This window comes from Nylanderia fulva, unplaced genomic scaffold (genome assembly GCF_048542155.1).
Source record: "Nylanderia fulva isolate GAGA-0341 unplaced genomic scaffold, ASM4854215v1 Scaffold14, whole genome shotgun sequence".
Taxonomy (NCBI): domain Eukaryota; kingdom Metazoa; phylum Arthropoda; class Insecta; order Hymenoptera; family Formicidae; genus Nylanderia; species Nylanderia fulva.
The window spans coordinates 5,571,661-5,583,975 of record NW_028189622.1 but is presented as its reverse complement, the minus strand read 5'-3'; the positions used below and the strand labels follow the sequence as shown (position 1 = coordinate 5,583,975).

At 37.2% G+C, this 12,315-nt stretch overlaps 3 protein-coding genes across 9 annotated transcripts in view; 1 reads left to right on the top strand and 2 right to left on the bottom strand.

The window, feature by feature from the left end:
* LOC114929317 (ELAV-like protein 3) overlaps positions 1–4,344 on the bottom strand; it is a 47,465-nt gene extending 43,121 nt beyond the window's left edge. Inside the window, exons 1-2 of one of the 3 annotated variants that reach the window (XM_085480243.1) lie at positions 4,210–4,344; positions 4,029–4,133 (exon numbers count right to left, since the gene is read on the bottom strand). The gene's annotated coding sequence lies outside the window, so the exon portion shown is untranslated. Of the gene's footprint in view, positions 1–250; positions 817–4,028; positions 4,134–4,209 lie in introns of those variants that run through there. The other 2 variants (XM_085480244.1, XM_085480241.1) reach the window with 2 other exon arrangements.
* A 63-nt stretch (positions 4,345–4,407) lies between these two features.
* Positions 4,408–10,123, top strand: LOC114929315 (uncharacterized). Of its 4 annotated transcripts, XR_003819234.2 has the most exons (9): positions 4,408–4,491; positions 5,643–5,937; positions 6,058–6,472; positions 6,576–6,896; positions 6,981–7,383; positions 7,494–8,139; positions 8,308–8,415; positions 8,478–8,715; positions 8,807–8,929. XR_003819234.2 is itself a non-coding variant. In XM_029300822.1 (7 exons), the coding sequence occupies exons 3-7, from the start codon at positions 6,134–6,136 to the stop codon at positions 8,865–8,867; spliced, it is 1,770 nt and encodes a 589-aa protein (XP_029156655.1). In that variant the 5' UTR covers positions 4,408–4,491; positions 5,643–5,937; positions 6,058–6,133; the 3' UTR covers positions 8,868–10,123. The 4 variants fall into 4 exon arrangements, 2 of the variants coding, with proteins under 2 accessions (XP_029156655.1, XP_029156657.1); XR_003819233.2 differs by lacking the exon at positions 8,478–8,715; XM_029300822.1 differs by lacking the exons at positions 8,308–8,415; positions 8,478–8,715 and having other exon boundaries at positions 8,807–10,123.
* Positions 10,124–12,315, bottom strand: part of Ir25a (ionotropic receptor 25a) — a 28,650-nt gene continuing 26,458 nt past the window's right edge. For both annotated transcript variants that reach the window (XM_085480240.1, XM_029300819.2), the window contains 3 exons: positions 11,295–12,133; positions 10,868–11,203; positions 10,124–10,806 (listed from right to left, as the gene is read on the bottom strand). In XM_085480240.1, the coding sequence (XP_085336366.1) occupies positions 10,455–10,806; positions 10,868–11,203; positions 11,295–12,133 (1,527 nt within the window). In that variant the 3' untranslated portion in view covers positions 10,124–10,454. The remainder of the gene's footprint in view (positions 10,807–10,867; positions 11,204–11,294; positions 12,134–12,315) is intronic.

Below are 12,315 nucleotides of genomic sequence, written 5' to 3'. Positions count from 1 at the left end.
AGTATCTAATGAATATATAATTTCGAAAATTCTTCGATCTTACAATTCGTTGGAACATAACGCGAGCTTTTCGTCTTGAAAAGAACAATCGAGACATAAAAAGTCTGATTCTACGCTCGTACACTTGGCTCGTGAAATCTTGATCAATCACATACTATATGCACACGTGGCGATCGATCGGATACGCTCCGGATGCTTTTTCGGAAACGGTACGCGAAAATGATAATGTCCGATTGAAAATTACACATACCTGAGAGAGAATGCGACAATTACGTTTCCTAAAACTCAACGAACCCGCGCTCGATGCACGCGCGCATTGGATGGACAGAAGACGCAGGTACTACGCGATACGGCCCGTTACACCTGGCCGGACCTAAGGATACTCCGGATACTGGACGCGGGTGTGTCCGTGCATTTAAACGTACGACGACAACGATGGGAAGGTCGGTATACTAATCGTGCTTGCGAATTCAACCACGAACAACGAACAAACGAATTTACCGTATGCGTGTATACATGGGCATATGTGTGTGTGTGTGTGTGTGTGTATGAGTGTGTGGATGGTGGATTGTGCGTGAGAGAGAGAGCGGGTCCCTGCGTATAACAACGGGTGTGTGTGGGTGTTTTGTTTTCAGATATGTATATGTACGTGTGCCGAGATATTTGCGGTTATATATATTATACGTGTATATGTCAATCAATCGGAACTGAAGAGGAACTAAAACGGAAAGAAATGAAACTATAGCGAAAGAAGGGAGCAGACAAGCGGCCAGTAGCTCTTCTACCCCTGGGCTCGAGACGGAACTGGCCCGTGGGCCGCTCCGGCGGGCTCGCGAGACCCCCATCGACGTGATCTCTCCCACCCTCTGGCAACCCTCTTCTTTCGTCGACAACCACCACCGCCGCTCTCATCCCCTTCCTCCGGTGGCCTCCGCCAGGAGTGCGTTTTCCTCCCTTCCGTACCAACCCCCGTGCATCCCCCTCGAGCTGGGCCGGATACTTCAGGGTTGGACGAGAGCAGGGCGGTGGTCGTTGAACCAGGTATATAGCGGCTGATGTCTGCGTCATGTCGGTTGCGCAGCAGCAAAGCGACCCTTATACTACACCGACGTGTTGTACCCGTCGATTCTCCCCGTCTACTCTCGGCGCGGGGTTGCAACCCCAGCGCAGCTCTCGGACGGTTTCCCAGGAAAAGCGACTAACCTCTGCGAACCCCGGGCGAAGGGAGAACGCGTATAGAGTGACGATATCGCGGGATGAAAATGCGGCGAGGCAAGAGGGATGCGGATCCTGTGCCGGTGGATTAATATCGGGGATTCGCCGGGGCCGAAATGATTTAATTCCGGATTTTAATCCGAGCTTTTATCTGCGCCTCGATATCAGATTATACAATCGTCGCCACTTTTTCACCCTTTCTTTTAGCGGCGGGAACGTTGCCAAGAGCCGGCGACTGCGAGCTTTCTTTGCTCTTTCTTGCAAGAATTAAGTGTTTTATTGCCCCCTAAGAAAAATCTCTTCTTCTTACATATACATTTATTTTCAATTCAAATTTTTGTTTTATTGAGATTTTATATTATTAATGCCGCGCTTAAGCGTTGTATATTCTTATTCGGTTCTATTTCTTTGAACTAAACGGAAATAAATATGATAGTTTCTGTTTTATCTTGAAATGAAATATTCTTCTCCGACGTAGAACCAAGTTAGAAATGCGAAAGAAAATTAATTAAATAATCTCAAAGACTTTTCATGCTTTCTTATTTGAGCACGTAAATTAATAGAAAGCAGATCTAATTTGAAATAGACAAATCGTATACGAACCCGATGATTCAATTTTTTTGAAATATATGCATGAAAAAAGAATTAGCCATCGTAGCTAAATTTTAGCTATATTACAACCTGATATTTATGGTAACTAATATTTTTTAGTTATAGTTAAAGGGAGAATTCTATAGCTAAAAAATATTAGCTATCATAACTAAAATTTAAGCATGATAATTAAATTTCATGTGTAATATAGGGACAGTTAAAATTTAGCTATATAGTAGCTAATTTCTTTCCGCGTAATAATAAAAATTAGAAAAAGAAAAAAAAAGATTTCAAGATTTGAAAAAAAGGAGTACACTAAAGAAGATAAAGAGTAACAGATACTCCATTGAGAGAGAAAAGAGTCGAACGGAATTTTTCTGGATGTTGCGATTAGCTATGTGATTAGCTCTTCTCTTAATGGATATTTTGTTAGACCCGCAGGAACTCTACTTAACCCCATTACTTATAACATGATCATTCTTTCTTTTACGAAATTACGACTATACCGTCGTGTTTCAAGCTGATAATCAAACTAACAAAGCTATTTATATGAAATTTAAATTTATATATATATATATATATATATATATAATAAGATAATTATTTATCGTTTTGTAATATTTAACAAAATTTTTCTTCAGTTTTTGTTAAAATGTTTAATTATATTAGGCCGAAAACGATCTTACACATCTCTTTTCACGTAATTATATATACGTATATATGTATATGTACATATTTACTTACACAAAAAGAATTTTCTCTTAGAATTTATCTTGAAAATCATGGTAATCGTGGGACAATGTGATATTAGAATTGTATAAAAGAATTTTATGAGTTTGTCTGATTAAATATTTATCACAATAAAAAATATATTAATATAAACCAAAATGAGATATAAAATATGTCTAATATGTACATAGAGTAAAATTAATCCAACATATTTTATATCTTATTGTGGTAAATTTAATATTTTTTTATTGTGATAAATATTAATTAGAGAAACTTTAATAAAATTCTTTCAATACTATATTGTCTCACATTATCATAATTTTCAGAATAAATTCTAAGAAAAAATTCTCTCTGTGCAAGTGAATATATATACATGTATATAATTACATGAAAATAGATCTATAAGACTGTTTTCGCCCAACATACATAATTAAAAATTTTAAGTAAAAAGTGCAGAAAAATTTTAAAATATTACAATACAATAAAATATTATAAGAGTTTTTCTGATTAATATGTACCACAATAAAAAATATTAATACCTACCACAATAAGACATAAAATATGTGTACTATGTACGTACTAAAATTAATCGAACATATTTTATATCTTATTGTGATAGATTTAATATTTTTTTATTGTCGTAAATATTAATTAGAAACTTTAATGAAATTTTTCCACTAGTATATATTGTCTCACGTTATCATAATTTTCAGAATAAATTCTAAGAGAAAATTCTATCTCTGTGCTAGTCATATGTATATATACATATTTAAATATTTATTAACATACATATATTGTCTGCTTGTGTAGATGCATGTGTATGGTCTTTAAATTAGACATATTTTTTAAATATATATTAAAACTATATATATATATAATATTATATATTATAATAATATTATAAATATTTATAATGTTATAAATAACATTAAAAAAGTAATATTATAAATATGTAATATTTTATATATGTATATATACCTATAAGATATTATTGCGCGCGCATACAACATATATTATTGCGTATATGTGTATGTTTTATCAGAAGATAGATCAATGCACTTTTATGCAGCGATGAGTAATGAACAGCGTGCTGCCATCTAACGTTGTCTTTCGATATTACATGCATCTTCTCTCTCTCTCTCTAAGAGAAATTTCCGTAACAAGTAGAGACAAATTATAAAATAATAAATCATCAAATGTTCATACAGAATAATAAAATTCAATAAGTTCTTGATTGATAACGCGCCATTTTTAACAGCGCATTCTTTCGATATGTTAAATAAAGTGTATTCATATTATTGCTTTGCTTATGAGGCACAATAAAATGCGCCTAACCACACAAGAAAATAATGCGCAAATATGCTGCACATATTATATTTGATATCCGAAATCCGTGTTTTTCGTTGATGTTTTATATGTGTAAAAACGCAGAGCGTAATACATCATACATATAGACATTTTATAAAACGAGAGAATTTCGATGTTTTGCTCACCGGATTCCGGCACCTCACTCGAATAAACATACCGTTGTTCATCACAGCATGAGGCCAAGATGGAATCCGTAGCTGCATCCTTTATTTTTCCGTTGAGAGAAAACCCTGTGTTAATAAAAAAAACCGTTACTCTCAACAAAAGACACTTTCCCTGAAGGAATTTTCTGTGTAAATTTTCTACCTTTTGTTCGAGCCACAGTCGAATTGTTCCTCGAAGATCCTACGGGGGCTCCGACCAATCGCTTCGCCTGTCGGTGACGTTATGCGCGCCTCCGCTGCTCGATGCGCGCACGCGCGACCTATCGATAGCCGTCACCGGCGCGAAGTTGCCGTCGAAGCGCGCTCGACGACAACTGCGCCTCCAGTGGAGAGTCGTGGAAGTTTCAGTAGCTCGCCATGTTTTTTACTGAGTGGGGTGTGTAGAAGAGGCCGGGGTGAAAATCATCTCTCGAGAGGCATGCAGGTACGTTGACGAATTTCGAAGTTACCGTATTATCGAGGCGAGGACGCAGGTACGGATTCGCGCGTCGACGTTTTCGCGCGTCGTCTCGTTTCGCGGCTGACCGCGAGTTTTGCCGTGTAACGTCGCGTTTCGCAACGTCGTCACATCATAGGCTCTCGCACGGGCTCGTGCGTTCCGGGCAAGGAGGTATGACTCAAGCTCGGACTCTATAGTGCAATCGGCAAGGTTATTTGCATTACATATATATATAAATATCCGTCCCTTTGCCAACAAGTCGCGCGCGGGGATATGCAATTGCGTTGCTCGCCTAAATTTGCGCTCGTTCATTCTGTCTCTTTCTCTCTCTCTCTCTCCCTTTATCTTGTTCGTTCTCGCTTCCTCCATCTTTCTCTTCCCTCTCTCTCTCTGTTTCTCGAACGCGCGCCGTGCCTCATGGCGAAGATAACTACGAGAGATCGATGTATATATTGCGTTTTGTTGCACACATCTGCATATCTATAGATAGATAGCACGTCTCTTTGACAGCGGTCACAATGGTCTCGGACATGTGTAACGTCGCGATGCGCGATTCTATTTGCATATGCGCTGTATGACTTCTGGACCTTGGTCTTTGTTTCTCTCCGCCTCCTTCTCGATGCACGTTGGCAAAATTTATTATTCCGTGCACTGTGGTGTATACAGTGGAGGTTGTCTATATATGGCGAGACTGACGTGTTTCTTTAAATAGATATAAATAAATGTTAGTACAATATGTTAAATTTTAGTTTGTTATATTAAAATTGCGTTTTTATACAGAATATTAGAATTGCAAAAATTATCAGAAATAATGATCTAATATAAAGATATATAAATAAATTTATATGTGCAGAGACATTGTAAATTTTTATAGATATAATTTAATTTTCTTAATTGGAGCAATTTGTGTAACGAGTTATAAAATAATATTGGATTTAATATTAAATTTAAATATAATACTAAAAAGAAACAAATAAGTATATATTGTAAGTGAATAAGATAATATTACTTGAATTTTAATATTAAACTTGCATGTAATATTGTACTAAAAACTATATCTATTAATTGTCACTGAAACTAAATGTATTATTTTAGCGAAGCAATTATTTACATCATTTTTACTTGTTAATTTTCAGTGTCAAAATGGGAAGGAGACTATACTTGTTATCCTTCACTAAGACCTGCCAGCCTCACTTCAATGATATACCCACCACCCATGCACAAGAATTAAAAAATTTTTAAACAACGTAACAAACTCTAAGAAACAATAATCTTTCCGGGCAATTAGAAACTTAATGCGAGAAATTTAAAACAAGAAGTGAAGAAAAACGTTTGATAAGCCCGTTTGATGATAAGTCCAAGCGTTGTGGTGGTGGATTCTATAAAATTGAAACATTAAAGGACAATAATAAAATACCTTACTGTACATAAGTGAGTTTAAATTTATATAGATTTTAAATATTGTTATTGACTAATGTTGGCTCTCCGTTATGAAATTGTGATATTATAAAATGAATGTAATCCATGAATGACGATTCTAATTTTTTGTAGGAGAGAGGATGATCACCCTGGAGGTAGTGGAGTTGGTTAGAATTTCTGGGTCTAGGAGGAGATTTATCAAGAGGGAATGAGGAATCCGGCGGCATTGCATTTGATCGGGATAGCGGCATCCCCTGGAGGAGGTGAAGTTTTTGGTTCGCGGGCCGAGGAGGAGTTGCGCCAGTGGCTCGAAGCACGCCTGGACGCATTGGGGATTGACCCTGTTGCGTACTCGCGTTTGGTGCTCAGCCTATTGCGCCGCCCCGACTCGGCCCTAAGTCCTCCAGAAGAGGATTTTGCAACTGAGTTAGGTACTAGGAGCACAGGATGTCGCATACGTGTCCGATTTAAAGCAAAGCTGCCAACACATGGTGACGGGGAGCAACGCCGAACTGTTGTGCAATATCTGACAAGTGCCGCTGATGACGTGAGTTTAAAATATAATTTCCGCTAAAGATATATAAAATCACAAATTTCTATTTTCTAAATTTCGTTACAATTATGTAAAAAAATATTTCTTCTGCATATAGAAAAACGGAGTGGAAACGCTGGTTGATGAATTGTGCATAAAACTAAAAGAATTGGAGGGAGGAAGTTCGCGTAATGAGAAAGAAGAATCTAAGAAATCTAGTGATGAACCAAAAACGAATTTAGAAGCACTCACACCTCGTGACAGAGCTCTCAGATACTACGCAGCATTCCCAGCTTTGCAGTCTGCATCCATCAAAAAGTCTCCGCATAAAAATTTTGCCAACAGTACCAATAATAAAACCATTACCATTGGAATTAATTTCCACAATAATAAAAATAACAGCGCTCGCAATAAAAAAACAAAAATGTCTATTAATCTTGTAAGTATTGTTTCTTTATTTGTTTTTGAAGCTTTAGTTATGTAGTAATTTACCACTACAGTAAATTATTTTTTCCTTTTTTAGTGTATTGAAACACAAAGATCAGAAGATAAAGAAAGTTTTGGATTCGCTAAATCAATGGAACGGGAGAGAGAAAAAGAACGCGAATTGGAACTTGATCAGTTAAAATTGGCACAGTTAAAAGCAAAGTTTAATGAGAATTTGGAGGCACTTTGGAATACAGCACCAGGCAATGCACAGGACACAGCTTCAATATGGGCAGCTCCAACACTTTCCATTCCTTCTGGACCTCTATGGCCAACAGACACTACCAAGACAATCTTTACCTTACCTACTTCAAATAACAGTTATGCTACTGACACACCAAATCAAGACTCAGTTGTTGATGAATCACCGCTTATCCCGTGGGATATAGATGTAATCGGCATTGAAGATCATGCAGATGTTTACAGCAATAAAAAAGCAGGTGAGATATTAATATGATGTAACATATAGTTCATGAATAATACTATTAAAAAAATTTTATACAGATTTTGTTATTAATAAATATTCTTATATATTGATATATTATTACAGAATGTAATGTAACTTGGTCAGATTCGTTTACGGATGGACCCTGGTGCTGGAAAGGAATTGATAGCAACTTAGCTACAGGCTTATATTGTCACAATCCTCAGACAGGGAGTTGCTTCTTTCCAATAGCATCATGTAAGACTCCAATTGGAACTTGTAAACAGTCTCGTTCGAGTTTGAAGGTAAACAGCCTTCCCGAACCAGACGAGGATTTATTGACTTCCATGCGTACTCACTTTCGTCCGATAAAGGACGATGGTCACTGGGCAGATGGGACAACATTTCCCGTAAACAACACAGTAGAACGAGTTGCCTATCGCAGATCCGAATCAGGAAACTTACTATATCTTCCTGGCGGAGAAAGCCCTTATATGGAGTACCGGGAGAGCGACACGGTGATGCCATCCGTGTCTACGAATTTAACATTGAAGTTTCGAGTACGTCAATGCGACAAGAGTGTCCAAACCGAACCCATACGATCTCCGGTCAAACGTCGCATCCTTTCTGAACAGGATCATTTTCGCTATTCTCCGATCGGAGCTGAAGATGCTGTTATACACGAACAAGAAAATATCGAAAAAGATTCCTTTGCTTTGGATCAACTTGGCTGGGTACAATCGAGTGTTTCTCTGCACAATGATAGAAAAAGGTAATGAATATCGTTATAAAAGATACGTATCATATATGCTTTGGCTAAATGCCTTATAAACGTTACATAGAAATTGTAACATTGTGTCGTAATTACAAATACTGCTAAAGAGACGGTGGTCGTAGATATTAATTTTTTTGTTTTTTTTTTTTTTTTATTATTATTAAGTGAGTGTGGAATCGATATTGCCAGACTGGAAAGCGACTTGCAATGCAATGCATAATCATTAAGAATCCAATTACATTCCATTCGGAACAAAAACAACAAAAACAATTGGTATTTATAAACAACTTATATCTATTGGAAAAAATAAATATTAATCTATGTGATTATTTTAGGTGATTAGAAAATTTTAATGGACTAAATTAACTACAAGTAATTGTAATACATATATTTATCATTTTTATTGGAAAGTATTTAAATGAGTGTATTGATTCTTCCAAAAATTTGGATCAATTTTTCTTTAGAATAGAATTTACATGCTAAAAAATGTTTAAAAAACGAGAAAAAATAATAGTGATAAGTGATTTTGTTACGATAATGAACCGAATTCAGGTATAATCAAAAATATTAATGGTGCGTCCGAAAAAAAGTTTTGCAGACACAATTTAGTTTTGCCACACTATAATTGTATCTAATTATATACATGATATCTTTTTTCTGATAGAAGGCACAGTAGCAGCTTTGGGTGCCAGCCACTGACGACTTTGCGTCCATTGACCTTATGAACTGGATAATGTAAGCTGCTAAATAATTCTATGTGAAGATTTGAAGTTAGCTATATATACTTTTTTTCGCAAGATAAAGCGAATGATAGGTGCGTAAATGGGGGTCCTCTTGGCATGTGGAATTTGTTATGCATGTATCCAAGAAGGCACGAGTAAACCCCATCGTCACTCGTAATAAGCAACATGCAATCGAATACGAAAACGAAACGCGAGGATATTAATTATTCATTTAGATAGTTATTATTAACCCTCTTTGTGAGATGAGTAAAACGGAAAGGAGCAAAATGAGAAAAAAAAGTGTATACCTTACACACAGTGTCTCACGTTGTAAGAACGTTGAAGACGTAGTCTACGTGGTTTAAGTTGTAGGTTGTTGATTATTTTGTGATTTTTGAGGAGAAAACTTAGTACGCTGATTTTATAGGAAATTGTAGCAAGCAATTTTGTTTCTCGCCCGACGTGCAGGCCAAGAGTTTATTTATTAAATTCTTGTTTAAAAAGGGGGAAACGGATATTATTAAAGTTGGCAATTAGAGACAAATTTTCGAAAAGACAGTCTAGTACTTATTTTGAGCGCCGCACGTTGCAAATCGGGTATTTAATTCAAGTTCTACTGTTGTTTTTCGCGATTATTAATGGATTACCTTCTTAATCTCGTATTCTCCTAATTATAATTTAACTCCCTAGAAGATTAATCCTTCCCTCTATCCTCTTTTCCCTTTCCCATTATCCAAATCTCCTTGTATCCAACGCTTTCCCTGTGCTCACCCTAAGAAAATCGAATAACTGAGAACGTACATGTAAAAAAAAAACGTGTAATTTGAAAACACATGCTTACCTCATGAAAGAGGTATGCAAGAAAAAGAAAAAAAAATACAAGAAATGTTACTAGCATGCAAATGCCTTTGAAAAGAATGTTGGAAATTGAAAAATGTTGATGTGTCGAAAGGAAATGTATACCTTATAATTGACTTTGTTTTGAGATGATAATTTAAGATGAGATGATGATTTAAGATGAGATGATGATTTAGGATGAGATGATGATTTAAGGTGAGATGATGAAATGATGAGGATATGTGCGAGAATCGAATGGAGAATAATTAGTGGCAGATGCGTTGAATGTGGACTTCTGATCTTATGTTTTAGGAAATGATGTAAAAGGGTGTGAATATAAAACGGAATGAGAATAGAAAATATCTGCGCGCGAAATGTATGGAAAATGACAAAATAAAGGCATTGCGAACATTATACATAAATTTAGAATTTTCCATCTCTTCGCATATTTATTCCACATATTCCATCCAAATATTTCGAAAGTTACATCCTTTCCTTTCATTCGGACAAATACATGTATAGCATAATATACGCTAAGAGCATGCACAAGTTGATCTAAAAAGTTATCATATATTACAATAATGCTTTACTGTCACATTAATATGACGATTCAAGAATCTAAAAAATATTGAAAATCTTGTAGAAAACCAACACATTGTCTAAAAATAATTTTGTATTTCTTTGTGCGATAATTTTATTCTTATACTTATTTACTATCAATATTTCACATATGTATATCTCAAATGATAGAACTTAAAATCTCGATCTAAATTGCACAGGTTTAAACCCATGCGTGGGAGCGGGATGTAAATTGAATCTTATCGGCTTGATTACCTTCGCCATCTTAGTTTTAAGAGACTTATCTTTATCTTTATGTAATTCGCTAACTTTCCCACGATAACGATAATACCAATATTCGAATGCTAACGTGAAGCAAGCAAAGATGATGCCTACGAAAATTACGAGGAATACACCGCCAATATTGTGAATACTAATACCATCGCTCTGATCATTTTCTAAATCGCAATTCTTCCGCACAGGATTGTCCTTCCACCATCTGTCCTTCAACTTTTCCAATCTTCTCTTGTTCAACAATATGAGGATTCTGAAAGAAATAGCGATTTTAGAAAGATTGTCCTTCAGAAAAGAAAGAAGAAAATACGTACGCGTTATTAAATTGATCCTTCAATGGTGATCCTTGTTGAACAGCGATAGCATACGGTTTCCTCGAAAATTCCTCTCCAACTTGAGTGAGATCGCAATTTGTAAGAACAAGATATTTGATGGTCGAGGCATCTCCGATAAAAGCGAATTCGTTATTCGCATATGGACCCTCGCGTCGAATTCGCTTTAAAGCGTCATCGATATTGGTCGGGAAACCAGCTTCTTTCATGGCTTGGAACATTTTTGTATATTTGTCACTGACTGGATAATCCCAAACGGCTAATTTCGCCCTTTCCACGTCCGACAAGCTGTCATTCAGACTCATATCTTTCCAAATTCTGAAAAAAGAAAATTGAAATAAATGACTGACAGAAGAAGGCATATGAAGCTAACGAAAGAAGAAGAAGAAGAAGAGGAAGGATTACTTACTCATAAAACCGCGCCTCGATGTTCGCCATCCTCTGAAAGTAGACGTACGCCGGTGAATTCACTGTAGGCGCATACTGTATCTTGTACTGCTTGCTAAGATCTTCCAACGTCTCGATGGGTATCTCCAATCTGGATACTGTGAGGAAAGCCGCCAGATTCGCTGTATAGGACGCGATGATGATGAATCCGAAGAGCCACCACGTAGCCGCCACCAACCTGCCGGACAAATTTTTCGGCGCCTCGCCACCACCCTGAGGAGTCAAAGAAGTCATGCAAAACCAGAAGCACTCCCTGAGATTGAACTCCCGCTTCTCCTCGTCATCCTTATACTTGTCACGATTATTCTGATAACTGTAAGGCGACCAGCGATCGAACGCCCACATGAGGAAGCTTGTGAAGAAGTAAGCCGCTAGGATACAGAGCCAGACATCCCTCTCCAGTACAGTGAGAAACTTGAAGAGCGATGTCGACGTCTTCGTCTTCTGCATCATGATCGTCAGACCGACCAGATCGTAATAGGGCACCGTAAAGTCCACGACCTTCTCCCGTTCTGCCATCACCCACAGCGAGCCCAGGGCAATATCGGCTCTCTTATCTATCAGCTCCCTCATCAGGCCGTCCCAGCTACCGTTTTCATTCAGCGATCCGTACTGCTGGTCCTCCACCTCGCGTATTTCATACTCGAAAGGTACAGTCTCGCGAATCGCATCCAGTAAATCGATGCAGAAGCCGTACCAATGATTAGTCTCGTTGTCGAACATCACGAAGGGCGGATGTTGAACAACGACCACCCTGTAGCTTGTCACCGCGCTATTGTTCATGATCTCCTCGTTGGTGATCTTCGCGGAAAGTTACAAGAATTGTATAAGTTCTCGTGTACAATCGACGTGGATCACACGTAAAGTTGACAGCGGCCTATCGGATGTACGAAGGAAAGGTAGTGCGAAGCGAGTGAAACTAAATACGCAAATAATAGGACGAAAGGCGAAGGGTTGCGAACCTAGGTGCTTTCGTGACGCGA

Excerpts from the sequence above, each read along its gene's own strand:
- LOC114929315 (XM_029300822.1), top strand. The coding sequence starts at position 6,134 with ATGAGGAATCCGGCGGCATTGCATTTGATCGGGATAGCGGCATCCCCT. Across the intron at positions 6,473-6,575 it reads TGACAAGTGCCGCTGATGAC|AAAAACGGAGTGGAAACGCT; the intron begins GTGAGTTTAAAA and ends TTCTGCATATAG. Across the intron at positions 7,384-7,493 it reads TTACAGCAATAAAAAAGCAG|AATGTAATGTAACTTGGTCA; the intron begins GTGAGATATTAA and ends ATATTATTACAG.